Genomic DNA, 20,504 nt, shown 5'->3' with positions numbered 1-20,504 from the left:
AAAACATGGGTGATATTTTAGAGAGAAATGGCCAAAGAGCTAATGAAAAGTTTAAATTACAGTATTTTGGCTTAAAAATTCAACCTATAATAAGACATTTTGACACTTGTGCGTGATTAGTATTTTTTCAAGTTGTACGTGTGTTAGATCTTCATTTTTATATATTAGTGAATGAGGACTAATAATTACTACTACCATTTATGGAGCACTTAACATGTGATAAGCACTGTTACAAGGGCTTTTACTCATGGATTATTCCATTCTATACTCACAACAACCTTGTGAGGTCTGGAGTATTCCACTTACAATTAAGAACACAAATGCTTAGAGAGGTTAAGTGGCTTTTCCAAAGTCACACTACTGCCAGGTTCAGGAACTAGGATTTAAAACCATGACTAAGAGATGGTACCTTAACCAGTATGTTAGACTAATTAATTGTAATTTCACTAGATTCAAAGTGATGTGGGCCGAGGTCTATGTTAAGTACTACACAGGATACAAAATAGGCAAGGTGTGTGACATTGATCATCATTCCCTACATAAAGTCTTATCAGAAGATTTTATTCCAACATGACAGTATGAAGAGCTTCAATGACCTGCTCCCCAGTGAAACTGGTAAATATTACTTTTAAAACAAAAATATTCAAAGCCTTTGGAAATGATCCTGAGGGCAAACAGCAAGCAACTCAAGAAAACCTGTAAAAATTTTAGAACGAAATTCATTTGCAAAAGTGCACAGTAAAGTTTGAAAAAAAAAACCCAAAAAAACAGCTGTTCTCAAAAACAGTGAAAGTAGAGTGAGGCCGAGTGGCTCAGGTCGGTCATCAGCATTTTGGGAGGCTAAAGTGGGGGAATCACTTGCAACCAGGAGTTTAAGGCCAGCCTGGGGAACACAGAGACTCCCAGAGCCCCACCAAGAATCAGGCAGGGGCAGTGGCATGTACCTGTAGTCCCAGCTAACCAGGAGATTAAGGCAGAGGGCTGCATGAGCCCAGGAGTTGGCAGATACAGTGAGCTGATTGTGCCACTACAGAACCATAGCCTAGGTGACAAAGTGAGACCCTACACACACACACACAAAGCCAGGCACAGTTGCTCACAACTATAATCGGAGCACTTCGGGAAACCAAGACAGAGCACTTGAGCCCAGGAGTTTGAGACCAGCCTAGGCAATATGGTGAAAACTCATCTCTACAAAAAATTAGCCAGGTGTGGTGGCACACCTGTAATCCCAGCTACTCAGGAGGCTGAGGTGGGAGAATCACCTGAGCCCAGGAAGTCGAAGATGCAGTGGGCCAAGATCACACCACTGCACTCCAGGCTGGGCAACAGAGTGAGATCCTGTCTCAAATACAAACAAACAAACCAAAACAGTGCAAGTTATGATGAAAAGCAATTGAGAGGAGACTAATGGATCTAATGAAGATACAGGCCTGGACTACAAGCTAGTTTGCAGAAGAAAACTAGGCATTAAGATGGCTGGGAGGAGCCCTCCTGGGTTTGGCACAAATACCAAACACTGACCTCAGAAACTAATCCCCGGAAAGATCTACAATTTAAGAGTTCGAGTTCAGCCTGGCCAACATGGTGAAACCCCATCTCTACTAAAAATATAAAAAATTAGCCGAGTGTGGTGGTGCATGCCTGTAGCCCCAGCTACTAGGGAGGCTGAGGCAGGAGAATCACTTGAACCCAGGAGATGGAGGCTGCAGTGAGCCAAGATCGTGCCACTGCACTCCAGTCTGGGTGACAGAGTGAGACTCCATCTCAAAATAAATAAATAAACAAACAAACAAACAAAGAAGGCCAATAGGTAGTGGGATAACATAAAAAGCAGTGAAGAAGTGGAAACAAACAAACAACAACAAAAGAACCCTGTCAACCAAGAATTCTCAGTCCAGGAAAGCTATGGTTCAAAACTGGGGTGACATGAAGACTCAGATGAATAAAAAGCTGACCGAATTGTTGCTAACAGACCACACTTTCAAACACTACTAAACCAAGTTATTCCAGCTATAAAGTTACAAAAAGTTTACTAAAGTTATAAGGCAAGTGACTCCAGATGGTAATGCAAGTCCATGCAAACAATAAGCGCAAGTATATTTTCCCCTCCTTTATTAACTGAATTAAAAAGCAAATGTGTAAATATTATATAGTATAATGTTGAGCTTATAAGGTAGAATGTAATATACGTGTAACATATTTGCCCTAATAGCACAAAAGGGGTGGATGGAAACAAAGTTGCAGTGGGCTAAGGAAATGGCTGCAGATGGTAAAGTAACACTTAAAAAAAAGTATTGTTGGGTTATGTCAATATATGTAATATATATAACAATAATATACAAACGGGGGATGGGAATTGAACTATATAGCAGTAAAGTTCAATAAATTTTAGCATATATTACTGAAATTAAGCTAGTATAAATCTGAATCTGATTCTGATAAGATACACAGGGTAATCTCTAGAACGACTTTGAAAAATACATATAGTGGAAAAAAATTACTAATGAAATTAGAATCCTTCTAGTAACTGGCTGCTGAATAAGAAAAGAAAAAAATTAGAATGCTATATTAGAAAATAGCCTCTCATTACAAAAGAAAGCACGAAGGAGAAAGAGAGAAAAATGACATGAGACATACAAAAAACAAAAAAACGTAGCTCTATCAATAATTACATTAAAATGTGAATGGATCAAATAATCCAACGAAAAGGTAGCTTGTCAAAGCGGATTTTAAAACATGATCCAACTATGTGTTATATACAGGAGATATACTTGAGATTCAAACACCCAAAAGAGTAAAAGTAAATGGATGAGAAAAGATAATCATGCAGACAGCAACTACAAGAAAACTGGAGTGGCTATACTGATATCGGATAAAATAGACTAAAACAAATAAAAAAATGTTACTGGAGGTAGAAGGTCATTTTATAATGATAAAAAGTAAATCCATCAAGAAAAAGATGTAACAATTAAAAATACAGGTGCACCTAATAACAGCACCAAAATATACAAAACAAAACATATGGCAATTCAACAATGATAGCTGGAGACTTCAATACTCCACTTTCAATAATAGAACAAAACAGAAGATCAACATAAAAACAGATAACTTTAACACTATCAACAGAGACCTAACAGATGTTTATAGCACATTACACCTAACAACAGAATATACATTCTCAGGTGTACATGAAATACGCTCTCGAAAAAATTAAAAGCATAGAAATAATACAAAGTATATCCTCTGACCACAATGAAATTAGAAATCACTAAGAGAAAAAAAATTAGCAAATTCACAAATATGTGGAAATTAAACAACACTGTCAAATAACCAAGGGGTCTAGGAAGAAATCAAACAGGAAATCAGAAAATACTTTGGGATCAATACAAATGAAGACACAATATACAAAATGTTACGGAATACATATAAAGCAGTGTTCAGATGGAAATTTATAGTTGTAAATGCTTACATTAAGAAATATCTCTTCAGAAGTATTTGGCTCTGAAAAAGTTAATTAAAAAAAAATCTCAAATCAATTACCTAACTTTCCACCTAAGATACCAAAAGAGAGTAAACTAAACCTAAAGCAAGCAGAAAGAATAAAAGATTAGAGCAGAAATTAATGAAAAGAAAATTTAAAAACAGAGAAAAAGCGAAACCAACAAAGCTAGTTTTTTAAAAAGATCAACCAAAAATGACAAACCTTCTGCTAGTTTGATTAAGGAAAAAGGAAGGAAGATTCAAATTACTAGAATCAGAGACGAGAGCAGACATTACAGTTAACCTTATAAAAACAAAAAAAGGATGATAAAGAAACACTATAAATAGTCATACACCAGCAAATTAGATAACTTAGATGAAATGGACAAATTACTAGAAAGACACAAACTACCAAAAATGATTCAAGAAAGAGATAATCCGAATAAACCCGTAACAAGTTAAAGAGATTAAATCAGTAATCCACAAATTATTCACAAAGAAAAGTCCAAGCCTAAATGGCTTCACGGCTGAACTACATCAGACATTCAAAAGAAGAATTAGTACAAATTCTTCATGAATTCTTCCCAACAATTCTGAATACATTTTATTGGGCCAATATGACCAATACCAAGACCACACAAAAACATAAAAGAAAAAACTGCAGACCAGCGTCTCTTATGAGCATGGATGCAAAAATCCTCAACAGAATACAGTCAGCCCTCCACATCTGTTGATTCTACTCTGTGGAATAGGCCAATCACGGATCGAAAATATTCAGGAAAAAAATGGACAGTTGTGTTGGTACTAAACATGTGCAGACCTTTTCTTGTCATTATTCCCTAAACGATACAGTGTAACAACTACAGCATTTACATTGTACCAGGTATTTAAGTAACCTAGGGATTATTTAGAATATACGAGAAGATGTGCATAGATTATATGCAAATACTAAACCATTATATATCAGAAATTTGAGACTCTATTGATTTTGGCATCCACAGGAGGTCCTGGAACCAATCCCTCACAGATACTGCAAGACGACTGGACTAGCAAACAGAAGTCAGCAATATATTAAACTATTATACACCACGACCAAGTAGGATTTATCCTGGAAATGCAAAGTTGGTTGAACATCCAAAAACCAATCAATGAAACACATCATATGAACAGATTGCAAAGCAAAACCACATGATCATCTTTATACAGAAAAAGCATTAGAAAAATCTAACACTTTCATGATTAAAAAAATACTCAACTAGAAATAGAATGGAAATTCTCAACATAAAGGGCATCTGCAAAACAAAACAAAAAATCCAACAGTTAACATCACACTTGGCGGTCAAAGCCTAAATGCTTTCCCTCTAAAATCAGGAACAAGACAAAGATGCCTGCTCTTGCCACTTCTATTCTGGAGGTTCCAGCCAGGGCAATTAGGCAGGAAAAAGAAAACGTATTGGTATTAGAAAAAAAGAAATTAAACTGTATTTGCACATGACATGATTTTCTATATAGAAAATCCTAAGGAATCTACTAGAAAATTATTAGGATATATGACTTCAGCAAGGTTATAGGATACAAAATCAATATATAAAAATAAATTACAATTCTATACACCTGCAATGAGTATTCCAAAAATAAAATTAAAACATTCTCACAATAGTATCAAAAAACTAGGGCTAAATCTAACAAAGAAATGCAAAATTTATATTTTGAAAACTACAAAACATTGTTGACAGAAATCAAAATAGTTGTAAATAAATAGAAAACATCCCATATTTATAGAACAGAAGACTCAACATTAAGATGACAATACTCCTCAAACTGATTGACAAATTCAATGTGATCTATACCAGAATCCCAGCTGATTTATTTGTAGAACCTGACAAGCTGCTTATAAAATTTCATATAAAATTGCAAGGCAGCCATAATAGCCAAAATAATCCTGGAAAAGAATAAAGTAGGAATCATACTCTATTTCCTGATTTCAAAGCTTACTACAAAGCAACAGTAATCAAGACAGTGTGGTCCTAGGACAAGGATAAACATTTAGATCAACGGAATGGAATTGAGTCCAGAAATAAATGCACATAGCTATTATTAGCTGATTTTTACATGGTGTCAAGATCATTTAACAGAGAAAAGAACAGTCTTCAACAAATGGCATAGGACAACTGGAGAGCCAATGCAAGAAAGTGAAGCTGGACTATTACTTCACACCTTAACTCAACTGAACTCAAACAACTCAAAATGGATCATGAACCTACATTTAAGAGCTAAAACTATAAAACTCTTCCAAAAAACAGCTGTAAATCTTTGTGACCTTGAATTTGGCAGTGGAATTCTTAGATATGCCACCAAAAGCACAAACAATAAAAAGAAAAAAGCAGATGAACTGCACTTCATCATCAAAATTTTAAACTTTTTTTTGTTTTTTGAGACTGAGTTGTACTCTTGTTGCCCAGGTTGGAGTACAATGGCGCGATCTTGGCTCACTGCAACCTCTGCCTCCTGGGTTCAAGCCATTCTCCTGCCTCAGCCTCCCGAGTAACTGGAATTATGGGCGCCCGCCACCACGCCCGGCTAATTTTCTGTATTTTCAGTAGAGACGCGGTTTCACCATGTTGGCCAGGCTGGTCTCAAACTCCTGTCCTCAAGTGATCGGCCCGCCTCAGCCTCCCAAAGTGCTGGGATTACAAGCCTGAGTCACCACGCCCGGACAAAATTTTAAACTTTTATTCTTCAAAGGACACCATCAAGAAAGTGGACAGACAATCCACAGAATGTGGGAAAATATTTGCAAATCATTTCTCTCATAAGGGGCTTATATTCGGAATATATTCTTTAAAACTCTTACAATTCAATAACAGGCCAACCCAATTTTAAAAGGGCAAAGAGGCCAGGTATGGTGGCTCACGCCTGTAATCCCAACACTTTGGGAGGCTGACGCAGGTGGATCATCTGAGCTCAGGAGTTCGAGACCAGCCTGGGCAATGTGGCAAAACTCTGTCTCAACCCAAAATACAAAAAGTTAGTCGGGTATGGTAGTGCCTGTCTGTAGTCCCAGCTACTCAGGAGGCTGAGGTGGGAGGATGAACTTGACCCTAGGAGATGGAGGTTGCAGTGAGCTGAGATTGTGCCACTATCCTCCAGCCTGGGTAACAAGAGTGAGACCCTGTCCCAAAGAAAAAGGGGGAAGAGGAGACAAAGAACCTAAATAGACATTTCTCCAAAAGATACACAGATGGCCAGTAAGCACATGAAAAGATGCTCAACACCACTAGTCATCAGGAAAATGCAAATCAAAACCACAGGAAATACCACGTCACACACCCACTAGAACGGCTAAAGCCAAGTCAGGTAACAAGTGTTGGCAAGTGTGGGATGGTTCTTTGGCTGGCCTTGGACCAACTCAGTTCCTTTTCTTGCTCATAGTTCTCAAAAGTGACTGTAGAATGTGATGGGAATGCAATATCCTGAAATAGGGAAGAACTGCCTAAAAATGTCCAGCCTTGCTCCTGTCCCTCCCAGGAATGTAACATCTTGAGTGATGGCACCACTGCCTGGGACAAGGTGGGCTCTGTACCTTTCATCCCTGGAAGCAGGACGTTTTTCAAAGCATTAGCTCAGTGTGTCACATGAACCCTGAGGTGTATAACCCAGAGTGGGCTGCCTTTCGGGGTTCCTCTGCCACCATGCAAGTGTGGCCCCTGCAGTCAAGACTCTATCTGCCCTGGGCACATTTCCTGAGCCATGGGGGACCCATTCAGAATGAATCCTAGGCTTCTGTTGTCCTTTACTGTCTATTTGTAAATAATAAACCCTCTTCATGTAACACTGTACATGGATGTCCTTATCTCATCAGACTCAGACAAGTTGGTAAGCAGCACACAGTAAACATGCTTCACATCAAAAATGTGGAAAAACTGGAACCCTCATACATTACTGGTGGGAATATAAAATAGTGCAATCACTTGAGGCTAGGAGTTCAAGACCAGTCAACACAGGGAAATTCCATCTCTTTAAAAAAAAAAAGTTAGCCAAGCATAGTGACACATGCCTCTAGTCCAAGATATTTGGGAGACTGAGGCAGGAGAATCGCTTGAGCCCAGGAGTTCAAGGCTGCAGAGAGCTATGATCATGCCATTGTACTCCAGCCTGGGCAACAGAGCGAGAACCTGGGAAAGCGGCTGGCAGTTCTTCAAGTGATTAAACCATGTAATCCTGCAACTCTACCCCTAGGTATACACCCAAGAAAAATGAAAACATATCCACATAGAAACGTAACATGAATATTTAAAACAGCATTATTCATAATAGCCAAAAGATAGAAACTGTTCAAATGTTTATCAACAGATAAATGGATGAACAAAATGTGGTATATCCATACAATGGCACAGTATTTGGCCATAAGCAAATAATAAAGTACTGAAACGTGCTACAACGCCGGTGAACTTTGAAAACGTAATGTTAAGGCCGGGCGCGGTGGCTCAAGCCTGTAATCCCAGCACTTTGGGAGGCCGAGACGGGCGGATCACGAGGTCAGGAGATCGAGACCATCCTGGCTAACACGGTGAAACCCCGTCTCTATTAAGAAATACAAAAAACTAGCCGGGCGAGGTGGCGGGCGCCTGTAGTCCCAGCTACTCGGGAGGCTGAGGCAGGAGAATGGCGGGAACCCGGGGGGCGGAGCTTGCAGTGAGCTGAGATCCGGCCACTGCAGTCCAGCCTGGGTGACAGAGCGAGACTCTGTCTCAAAAAAAAAAAAAAAAAAAAAAGAAAACGTAATGTTAAGTGAAAGAAGCCAGCCAGAAATGACCATATTCTATAGATTCCTCTCACGTGAAAGTCCGGACTAGGAAAAATCTATACAGACATAAAGTAGATTAGTGGTTGCTTAAGGTTGGGAGAAGAGGTGACAGCAGATAGAGGGACAATAGCTAAAGAGTACAAGTTTCTTTTCAAGGTGATTAAAATGTTCTAAAATTGACTGTGGCGATGGATGCACACATTTGTGAAAATATTAAAAATCATTGAGCTGTACACTTTAAATGGGTGAATTTTATTGTATACAAATCATATCTCAACAAAGCTGTTTAAAGAATGTGGTAACCAGCTCCAAAAAAATAATCATATTGGAGAAAATAGAATGTAGGATAAGGATAAATGTCCGCCATATTATTTTTCTCCCTTCCCTCAGAGTGATATCAGCCTATCACAAAAGTAGTACTCAATGAAATGGAAGAGAGAAAAGAGGCAGTGGAGGAAACCTGGATTTCATTACATGAAAACAGTAAGACCACACTGTACACTACAACGCAGCATCACCAAGAGTTAGACTCAAAGACATCTCTGCCTTTACTTGGACACATAAAGTACTAAAAATTAATTCACCAAATAAAATTCTAAAATCAGATTTCCCAAATAGCTGCCATTTAGCAAATGCTTCTATACTAGGAATGTATAACTGGTATTAATACATCTAATCCACACAACCACCCTCTGTGATACACACATAGCCAACTTTCACTATTCATGAATCCTGTATTTGCAAATATGTCTACTCACTGAAATTTATTTTTAACCCCAAAATTAATAATCATGGTACTTTCGCAGTCATTTGTGGACATGCACAGGGCAGTGAAAAATTGAGTCACCCAACACACACATTCCCAGCTGATAACAAATGAGGACACACAGCCTACTGGTTTCAGCCCTTGCACAGAGATCACCAGAGGGGAAAACTGTAGGGAGCAGCAGTGTAGCGTAGTGTGATAACTTACACCAAATTTGGCCTGAGAATGGCTCCTTCCTGATTCTTCACTTGAAGAACTGCAATATTACTTATACAAAGTCCATTAAGGAAAAGCCTAACTTAGGAGCACGCTTTTGTAACAGAAAGCAGAGTCTCGGCCAATCACAGCAGTTCAGCTTCAGTCAATCACAGGTTGCCAACTTACCTGGCCATATTCAAATAAGCCAAAGATCAAACTGTTTCTATATCTCACTTCCGTTTTCGAGAGCTCCCCAAACCTCTTCTGGTTCTGAGGGCCACTCAATTGGCAAACTGTTCACTGCTCAATTAAACTGTGTTATTTGATTTATCTAGGGCCCAGGCATGGTGGCTCATGCCTGTAATCCCAGCACTTTGGGAGGCTGAGGCAGGCAGATCGCCTGAGGTCAGGAGTTCAAGAACAGCTTAGCCAACGTGGTGAAACCTCTACTAAAAACACAAAAATTAGCCAGGCGTCATGGCGCACATTGGTAGTCCCAGCTACTTGGGAGGCTGAGGAAGGAGAATAGCTTGAACCCAGGAGGTGGAGGTTGCAGTGAGCAGAGATGGCCCCACTGCACTCCAGCCTGGGCGACAGAGCAAGACTCCATCTTCAAAAAAAAAGAAAAAATTTATCTTGGGGTTTAGTTTTAACAAGAAGCTCCAGCTCTCCAGAGTTTAGGAATTTAAGTCATTTTCCGATGGTCAGAAAGCTGATAAATGGAAGACTGTATGAGCCAAGCAGTTAAAGTACATGAAGTGAAGAAGCTGATGATTGAATCAGTAAAGAGTACTTAGTAAGTGAGCAAAGAGAATAAAATGAAATCATAAAAACACAACCTAAGGTCGGGCGCAGTGGCTCACACCTGTAATCCCAGGAAGTCAGGAGATCGAGACTATCCTGGCTAACGTGGTGAAACCCCGTCTCTACCTAAAAAAAACAAACAAACAAACAAACAAAAAAAATTAGCTGGGTGTGGTGGCGGGCACCTGTAGTCCCAGGAGAATGGTGTGAACCCAGGAGGCGGAGTCTCGCTCTGTCGCCCAGGCTGGAGTACAGTGGCATGATCTCAGCTCACTACAACCTCAGTCTCCCAGGTTCAAGTGATTCTTGTGCCTCAGCCTCCTGAGTAGCTGGGTTTACAGGTGTCGTACCATTACGTTCGGCTAATTTTTTTTTGTCACTTTTTTAGAGACAGGGTTTCACTATGTTGTCCAGGCTGCTCTCAAACTCCTAGCCTCAAATGATCCATCTTCCTCGGCTTCTCAAAGTGCTGGGATTGCAGGCGTGAGCCAACGTGCCTGGCCATCAATAATCATTTTAAATATAAATGTTCTAAATGGCCCAATTACAAAGCAGACTAGAAAAACAATTTGGTGGTTCCTCAAAATGCTAAACACAGAATTACATGATCCAATGATTCCACTCATAGGTACACACTCAAAAGAATTGAAAGCAGGGACTAAAAAAGATACTTGTACACCAATGTGCACAGCAGTGTTATTCATAATAGCCTAAAGGTAGAACCAGTCAAAAGTGTCCAGAGTGTGACATATACTCCCATATACTCCCACATACAATGGGAGTATCATTCAGCTTTAAAAAGGAATAAAATTCTGAGACATGCAACAACATGGACAAACCTTGAAAACACTATGCTAAGAGATATAAGCCAGACACAAAAGGAAAAATATTATGATTTCATTTACATAAGGTAGCTAGAATAGGCAAATTTATAAAGACAGAAAGTGGGGAGGGGGACAAGGAGTTACTGTTTAACGGGTAGAGTTTCTGTTTGGGATGATAAAATTGTTCTGGAAATAGACATTGGTGACAGTTGCACAACAACGTGAACATACTTGGTTCCATTGAATTGTACACTTAAAAACAGTCAAAAAGGTAATTTTATGTTATGTATGTTTTACCCCAATAAAAAGAGGGGGCAGAGATTCTCAAACTGTGTTAAAAAGCCAGACCCAACTGTTATGTTACCTACAAAAATGTCCACTATAAACATAAAGATGCAAACAGACTAAAATAAAAGGATAGAAAAAAATACACCATGCTAACACTAATCAGAATAACTGGCTGTATCAATGACGAATAAAATAGATTTCTGAGCAAATATTAACCAAAAATAGTGAAGGTCATTTCATGATAAGCATATTATTCATCAAAAAACTAGAACAATGTTAAGCATTTATGTACCTAATAAAAGAGCTTCAAAATACACGGAGCAAAAACCAACAGAACTGAAAGGAGAAACAGGAAAATCCAAAGGTTATAGTCAAAATTTCACAGCAGCAAAAAATGTATCCTTTTCAAATGCACATAAACCATTCATAGAGACCATATTCTGAACCAGTCTGATAAACTTTAACAGAACTCAAATTAAGTATGATCTCTGATAAGTGAATTAAATTAAAAATCACTAACAGGAAAAAATACCTGGAAAATCTCCCGTGTGTGAAAATTAAGTAACACTCTTAAATAACCAATGGGCCAAAGGGAGTTCTAGACTATATTTCTAAGTGGATGAAAATGAAAATACAACATGTCAATATTTGTGGCACACTGTTTAAACAATATCTAGAAGGCAACTTATGGCACTCAAGATCTGTATCAAGGCCGGGCACGGTGGCTCAAGCCTGTAATCCCAGCACTTTGGGAGGCCGAGACGGGCGGATCACGAGGTCAGGAGATTGAGACCATCCTGGCTAACACGGTGAAACCCCGTCTCTACTAAAAAATACAAAAAACTAGCCGGGCGAGGTGGCGGGCGCCTGTAGTCCCAGCTACTCGGGAGGCTGAGGCAGGAGAATGGCGTAAACCCGGGAGGCAGAGCTTGCAGTGAGCTGAGATCCGGCCACTGCACTCCAGCCTGGGCGACAGAGCGAGACTCCGTCTCAAAAAAAAGAAAGAAAGATCTGTATCAAAGAAGAAATGTCTCAAAACAATGACCTCAGCTTCTACCTTAATAAACAAGGAGGAGAAAAAACAAGTTAAACCCAAAGTAAGCACACCAAGGAAATAAATATAAGAGCAGAATCAAAGAAATAGAAAACAGAAAAAGATAAAGAAAAACAATGAAACCAAAAGCTAGTTATCTGAGAACAGTATAGCCAGACTGATAATGGGGCAAAACAAAGAAAGCAGAATTACAAGTATCAGGAATGAGAGAGAGAACATCACTACAGATTCTAACAATATTAAAAGGATAATAATAAGTTAATAGGAAGAAAAAACAAAAGAGAAGTAAAAACAGAAGGAGTGAAAACATTTTTAACAAAAAAAAGGATAGTAAGAAAATACTATGAACAACTTTATGTCAGCCAATTCAACTACTTAGATCAGGGGTGTCCAATCTTTTGGCTTCCCTGGGCCACTTTGGAAGAAGAACTGTCTTGGGCCGCTAATACTAACGATAACTGATGAGCTGACAAAAAAGAAAAAGTCTGTGCATAAATCTCATGATGTTTTAAGAAAGTTTACGAATTTGTGCTGGGCAGGATTCAAAGCATCCTGGGCCACATGCAGCTCGCAGGCCACAGGTTGGACAAGCTTGACTTAGATGAAATGGGCAAAACCTGTGAAAGATACAAACTAAAAAAGCTCATCCAAAAATAAATAAATAGGTAACCTCAATAGGTCTAGATCTACTAAAGAAACTTAATTTGCAGCTTAAAGCCTTCCCACAAAACTCCAAGTCCAGATGGCTTCACTGGTAAATTCTATCAAATATTTTAGGAAGAAACAACACTAACTCTATACAAACTCTTCCAAAAAACTGAAGGAACTCAATTTGAGGTCAACATTATTCTGACATCTAAACTAGACATTAAGAGTGCTACAAATATCTTTTGTGAACAGAGACATAAAAATTCTCAAGACAACTTTAGCAAACTGATTTCAACAGTATATAAAAATAATACAACATGATCAAGTGGGGTTTAATCCAAGGAATGCAAGGTGGCTTTAGGATATAAAGACCGATAATTCACCACATAATTAGACCAAAAAATGGAAACCATAGAATGAACTAAAACTATAAAACTTCTCTAAGAAAACACAGAGACTTTGGCTTTGACAAAGGATTTCTTAAATACAAAAAGCAGAAATATAAAGGGAAAAAATTAATCAGACTTCACTATAATTTTTAAATGTTTGCTCCCAAGACATTGTTAAGAAGTAAAAAGACAAGCCACAGATTAAAAGAAAACATTTGCAAAAGATATATCAAACTAAAGATTTCCATCTAGAATATGTAACAAACTCTACATTTAAGTAAGACAACCGAAGGTAAAAATGGGCAAAAGATCTGAACAGATGCCTCACCTCGCCCGTGATAATATACAGAAAGCAAACAAGCATCTGAGGGAAATGCAACTTAAAACCACAATAAGGTAACAGTACACTGGAATACCTAAAACTAAAAGGGCTAACCATATCAAGTGTTGGTGAGGAAGTTGAGCAACTGGAACCCTGATATGCTGCTGCTGCCAACGTAAAATGGCACGACCAGTATGAAAAACAAAAAGTCTGGCAGGTTTTTCTATTTAAGTAACCACACACCTACTATACAATCCAACCATTTCACTCCTAATCTTTTTTCCCCCAAATAAATGAAAGTGTATGTCCCTACAAAGACTTGTACACAGATGTTCATAGGTTTCTTTTTCTGAAAGCCAAAAACTGGAAACAATCCCAATGTTCATCAATCATCTGAGTAAATAAATAAAATGTGGTGTATCTACACACAGAATACTATCCAAAAATTAAAAGATGAGGCAGGCAGACCACTTGAGGTTAGGAGTTCAAGACCAGCCTGGCCAACATGGTGAAACTCCGTCCCAACTAAAAATAGAAAAATTAGCCAGGTGTGGTGGCATGCGCCTGTAATCCCAGATGCTCGGAAGGCTGAGGCAGGAGAATTGCTTGAACCCAGAAGGCAGAGGCTGCAGTGAGCCCAGATTGCACCACTGCAGTCCAGCCTGGACAACAGAGCAAGACTCCGTCTCAAAAAACAAGGGGAAAAAAAAAAAAAAGAAACTAATTACACATACAATAATGGATGAATTTCAAAATAAATAAGATGAATGAAAGTAACTGAGGCAAAAAATGAGTATATACTATATAATCTCATTTATAAAAAATTATAGAAAATGAAAACTTATCGATAGGGTCAGAAAGCAAATCAGTCAGTGGTTGACAAGACAGATAGCAGGGAGGGATGGTAGAAAGGAACTACAAAAGGGCAGAAGGAATGTTTTGGAGGTCACGTTCACTGTCTTGGTTGTGCTGGTTTCACAGATGTATGCACTGTATTAAATTATACACTTTAAGCCCAGGAGTTTGAGGCTGCAGTGAGCCGTGATTGCACACTACATTCCAGCCTGGTGACAGAGCAAGACCTCATCTTTAAAGAAAGTTTAAAAAAAAAAAAAAATTGTACACTTTAATTACCTGCAGTTGATTCTATGTCAAGTATACCTCAACAAAGCTGCAAAAAGGCCAAAGGCTGGCGGAGGTTTCAAGGAAAGCCAGAGAATGAGAGAGAAAATAAAAATAAGAATACATGAGTCTAGGAGAACCAGTATCCTGAGTCTGGAAAGGGAAGAGAAAAACGTCAAGAAATCATCAAACAGCATTCCCTAAAATGCTGTTTGAAGAACATAAGACTCCAGACTCAAAGAGTGAGCCACGTACTGATCAAAATGAATCTGAATTTAAAATAACATCTATACCTAGGTACCTAATAATGAAAGTTTATACTATCAAGAAAAAGATCTTTTTAAAATCTAGAAAGGAAAACTGATCACAAAAGAATGAAAGCATACGAGCACAGAAATGAAGTCCTTCTGGTTTCCACACTAGCTCTGACATTTATCAGCTGAGGGACCTTGGTATCTATGATACTCTACCCTGCTGTGTTTCCATTTTCTCATCTGTAATAATAATAAACAAAAATAATCATTATTTTTCTGAGACGGAATTTCGCTATATCACCAGGCTGGAGTGCAGTGGCCCGATCTCAGCTCACTGCAACCTCCGCCTCCCAGGTTCAAGGGATTCTCCTACCTCAGCCTCCCAAGTAGCTGGGACTACTGGCACGCCACCACACGCAGCTAATTTTTGTATTTTTAGTAGAGACGGGTTTCACCATGTTAGCCAGGATGGTCACCCACCTCAGCCTCCCAAAGTGCTGGGATTACAGGTGTGAGCCACCATAACATAATAACAATATTGGTTGTCTCTAAATATCATGCTTCTATTATTTGTACGTAATAAAAATAATTACAACAGTAGGAGTCATGTGGTTGTAAGGATCAAACAAGTTAATAAACTTCTTAAGACAATGGTAAATGCTATATAACTGCTGGTTAAATAAATATATCACATTAATACCGAACTTGTCATCAACACCACTAGATGAGAGAGTACAAAAGAACAATTTCTTTCAAAGTTTTCAGGGAACCTAATACTAAAACTCGAATTCCTGGCCAGGTGTGATGGCTCATGCCTGTAATCCCAGCACTTTGGGAGGCAGAGGCTGGTGGATCACCTGAGGTCAGGAGTTCAAGATCAGCCTGCCCAACATGGTGAAACCCCGTCTCTACTAAAAATACAAAAATTAGCTAGGCATTGTGGCGCACCTGTAGTCCCAGCTACTTGGGAGGCTGAGGCAGGAGAACGGCTTGAACCCGGGAGGTGGAGGTTGCAGTGAGCCAAGATCACACCACTGCACTCCAGCCTGGGTGACAGAGCTAGACGCTGTCTCAAAGAAAAAAAAAAAACCCTCGAAATCCATGCCTAGCTAATGATCACTCACGTGTATAAGGGTAGAATGGAGCTATTTTGGGGCCTACAATGACTCGGAAATCTCACATCCCACACAGCATTTCTTAAGAATTAAGAATAGCCGGGCGCGGTGGCTCAAGCCTGTAATCCCAGCACTTTGGGAGGCTGAGACGGGCGGATCACGAGGTCAGGAGATCGAGACCATCCTGGCTAACATGGAGAAACCCCGTCTCCACTAAAAAATACAAAAAACTAGCCGGGCGAGGTGGCGGGCGCCTGTAGTCCCAGCTACTCGGGAGGCTGAGGCAGGAGAATGGCGTAAACCCGGGAGGCGGAGCTTGCAGTGAGCTGAGATCCGGCCACTGCACTCCAGCCTGGGTGACAGAGCGAGACTCCGTCTCAAAAAAAAAAAAAAAAAAAAAAAAAAAAAAAAGAATTAAGAATAAAAACTAAGAAAAGATTTAAAGGAAGAAAGACGGGCCAGGTGCCATAGCTCACGCCTGTAATCCCAGCACAAGGGGGGCCCAGGCAGGCGGATCATGTGATGTCACGACAGAGAACAGCATAGCCAACATGGCAAACCCCGTCTCTACTAAAAATACAAAAAAAAAAAAAAAAAAAAAAAAAAAGCCAGGTGTGTTGGCTCATGCCTGTAATCTCAGCAATGTGGGAGGCTGAGGCAGGCGGATCACCTGAGGTCAGGAGTTTGAGACCAGCATGACCAACATGGCAAAACCCTGTCTCTACTAAAAAAAAAAAAAAAAAAAAAAAATTAGCTGGGCGTGGTGGTGCACACCTGTAGTCCTAGCTGCTCCGGAGGCTGAGGCATGAGAATGGCTTGAACCCAGGAGGCCGGAGGTTGCAGTGAGCCACTATCACGCCACTGTACTCCAGCCTAAGAGAGGGAAGAAGACTCCGTTTCTAAAACAAATGAAGAAAGATGCTGATCCAGAAAACAGTACCTCTCACTGAAGAAAGATATGACAGCAATAATAATAATAAAATCCCAGATGCAGCTTTCCAGCAAGCCTACAGAATAGCCAGGTATGACAGCAACAAAAATAAAGAAGACCCCAAGGAGGACTCTTCAAAAAGAAAGACTCTTGATAGACTACCTGGTAAAATAGAGTTTGGGTGCAGAAAGATGTAAAGTGGAAAAAAAAAGGCACCTCCAGGGAAAAAGACAAAAGCAGCACAAAAAACAAAATCGCAGTACATAACTTGAATCCACACAGTGTCAACACTCAACTATCCGATTTGATTTTTCAGCTTTTTAAATCTGTATAGTCAAAGCCCTGATCATTTAATTTTGGATGCTCACAACGCAAAGTACAGCTGACAAACTTGAGGTGAAAGGGAAGAAAAGCTAAGATCGACCTTAGAAAGCATTAAGTCAAGGGATACTTTACACAGGTGATGGAATGAAAAAGGCAAATTACTTAGTTATAAAGCTTACCAATGAAATATATATAGTGATTTACTCCATTAAGAGTATAGAGGGAGGCTGAATAAGTGACTAAATCCTCTCCTATCCAGCTAGAATTCAACAGATCTAAAAGCGATAAAGTATAAGTATACTTAGAGACAGAACCAAAACAGTTAAAAGTGGAGAAATGGGATGAGAAGGGGTAGAGCAAGAACTGTTGCTTTTTGTTTAACCCACGTAAAAGTTCAATAAAGTTCGATTAAAATTTTACAAAGGAAGCAAGCATTCAATTTAGCAGTTGCTTTTTGAAAAAAAAAAAAAAACAAGAAATAGTGGGAATGTCACTAAAACAAGGCTTTCGGTTCCTCCTTGGATAGAAGCCAAGAAAGTTTAAAAAAAAAAAAAAGCAGAAATAAGTTCACACTGACAGGCAAGCACTGCCTTCAAAAACCAAGGAGTGAGGTACGAATGATGTGCCTCCGAACATTTCCAATCCAGAAATTCTAATTAAGTGTACAAAATCGAACTCGCAAGGAATGATGAAAACAATAAAAACAAAACTCAATAATGGCCAAAAATCTACTTACATATTAACAATAAAAATTGTACTGCTCGAGTATATCCAGCAATCTTGAAATTTTCAACAAGCACCCACCCTGTCCAGTAGTCGGGGCACACAGAGAAGAGTAACTTCTCAGAATTCTACAGCGTTCGTCCTGGACCTGACATACTGCTTTCAGCGCCCAATCTAACCAGAACAACAAATGGTCCTGAACACTAGGAGAAAACCTTTCAGGCACGACTGATAAACAACGAAAAGCTCGCCGCCAGGGATTCCTTTAAAAGGTTGTCAAAAAGCAGGCCTCCGAATCCGTGCATCCGTAACCCGCTAGCTCAGCCGACCTGGCATGCATTGCTCAACAGCCTCTGAACCTCTTCCGAGACCCAAAATGCGCGGTCTCGAGAGGAAACAAAGCAGTGGGCGGGGCCTTCCGGTGCCGGGAAAAAGCGGGTAGGGGAGGAGCGGCCCTCCGAGTTCAGAACCAGATAGGCCCTTGCCCAGCCGAGGGTCCCGAATCCCTAGCCCCCGGGGTCCTGAATCCCACAGCCCGCGTCCCACCGCGTGTGGGGCTGCGACTGCTCGCGAGGCTGGCAGCAGGGCGCGAGCTTCGGCAAGGCTCCCCGGGGGCAGGCGGCGGAGCCCGAGGGCCGCGGCCTAGACGTGCCAGGACCCCCGGCTCGAGTGTGGCGGGCGCCTGGAGCCTCCTCACCTTCTCTTCCACGCAGTTGACTATGATGGACGGGTACTTGCGGCTGAGCCAGCGGAAGAACGCCGGGACTCCCATAGCTGCACACGGCTGGAGGCGGCGGCTGCCCGGCTGACGAGCGTAACCAAAGAGACGGGAGCGGCGGCTGAGGGCACCAGCACTTCCTCCCACGTGCGCCCCTGAGACCGGAAGTGACGTCACGGCGCCGCCGCCGGGGAAACTGGGAAGGAGGCTCGGCTGGGTGACTGAGCGGCGGAAAAGGGCCTGGCCGGGCTGCTTGTGGGAGGCGGGGTCCGGCGGCGGACTGGGTAGGGAAGGCTGCAGCTCGCCCTCGGTGGTCCCAGCCACGGAGCGCGAAGCCGAGCGCGTCTGAGTCGCGGGGGCTCATGGGCGACTACTCTGCCGCGGCTCCGCCGGGGTCTCTCAGCCCCAAGCCCTCCGGCTCCCTGAGCGCAGAATCTCTGCGCTCTGCAGGCCCGGGGGAGGTCTCCCTTGCCCGTTTGGTTACCTCTTGTTTGGAAGAGCATGTCTTCTTTTGCCTCCATTCTCACCCATCTCTATCTAGGATAGAATCGAAGCATCAAAACTCACTCGTTATTTCCATTTCCTGGTTTCTCCTGGTTTTGTGCCACAGTACGTAACTGGACTATCGAAAGGAGCATTTTAAAGTATTTTACAGTAATAATGGCTGGTTTGCACCAACAATTTGCTTGTTATTTATGCAAATAAATAATTATAATAGTTACCGAATGGAATCTAGCCGGGGTTTAGCATCCAATACAACCTTCTAGCTACAATTATGGGTATAAACTAATTGCTAATGTGATTTTCCAGCATTTTCTGAGCGTTTACAGTGTACCAAGACATTGACTAAGGGATTGCCCTGTGTAATCATCACTTGAGCCTTGTGAGGGTACTGTTAGCACCCTCGTGTAAATGATAAGAAAGCCAAGTTATAGAGGGGTTAAGTCACTTACGCACATCGCTTGTTTCAATTCAAGCAAAGGTCATTTTTAATCCGTCCTTGTTCTAACACGATACTTTTATCCTTTGTTTTCTGGTGGTCTCAAACGAATTTTTTTCATATGTAAGGAGAGGTCTGGAAGAGGAGGTTTATTTGTCCGTTTGCTCAAGCCTGGAAGTCTCCCTGAATCCCCTCTTGGTTTGACACACATCACACAGTGCTAAATGCTCACCTCAAGAGGCCTCTGTGAAAGTATTTCTCCGAGTTACCTCGCAGGCAGTATTTATTGCCCCTCCTCTGTGGTCTGATGACTACTTTGTTTAAACTACTAGTGTGGAAATTAGAGAAATTGTCATCCCGTGTTTTACTTAAGGATAGTCAAAACTATTCCAAAGTATTATGTCTGCGGTGAAATTCCTCCTTTTACGTGGAAACAGCCCCTCTGGTTTCCCTGGGAGGTGCGTTATAGGAACATGCACACCATAGGCAGTTCAGGGATAGCTGGCCAAGTTGAGCCATTTAGAATCCTCAACCAGCATTTTGGCGTGTGTGTGTGTGTGTGTGTGTGGTGGGGGTGGTTATTGTTTTGTTTTTGTTTTTTCAGATGGAGTCTCATTCTGTCACCCAGGCTGGAGTGCAGTGGCAAGATCTTGGCTCACAGCAACCTCCACCCACCGGGTTCAAGTGATTCTCCTGCCTCAGCTTCCCGAGTAGCTGGGATTACAGGCGCCTGCCGTGACACCCCGATGGTTTTTGTGTTTTTAGTAGAGATGGGGATTCACCATGTTGGCCAG

General features: G+C 40.9%; 1 protein-coding gene across 5 annotated transcripts in view; it reads right to left on the bottom strand.

The window, feature by feature from the left end:
* Positions 1-19,493, bottom strand: part of XRN2 (5'-3' exoribonuclease 2) — an 88,224-nt gene extending 68,731 nt beyond the window's left edge. Inside the window, exon 1 of one of the 5 annotated variants that reach the window (XM_025398703.1) lies at positions 18,750-19,493. In XM_025398703.1, coding sequence (XP_025254488.1) covers positions 18,750-19,134 — 385 coding nt within the window. In that variant the 5' untranslated portion in view covers positions 19,135-19,493. Of the gene's footprint in view, positions 1-18,381; positions 18,438-18,749 lie in introns of those variants that run through there. The other 4 variants (XM_025398704.1, XM_025398705.1, XM_025398706.1 and 1 more) reach the window with 4 other exon arrangements.
* Positions 19,494-20,504: the final 1,011 nt, after the last annotated feature.

Source organism: Theropithecus gelada, chromosome 10, assembly GCF_003255815.1.
Source record: "Theropithecus gelada isolate Dixy chromosome 10, Tgel_1.0, whole genome shotgun sequence".
NCBI classification, from domain to species: domain Eukaryota; kingdom Metazoa; phylum Chordata; class Mammalia; order Primates; family Cercopithecidae; genus Theropithecus; species Theropithecus gelada.
Note: the sequence above shows the minus strand (reverse complement) of the source record. Positions and strands in the feature narration are given on the sequence as shown.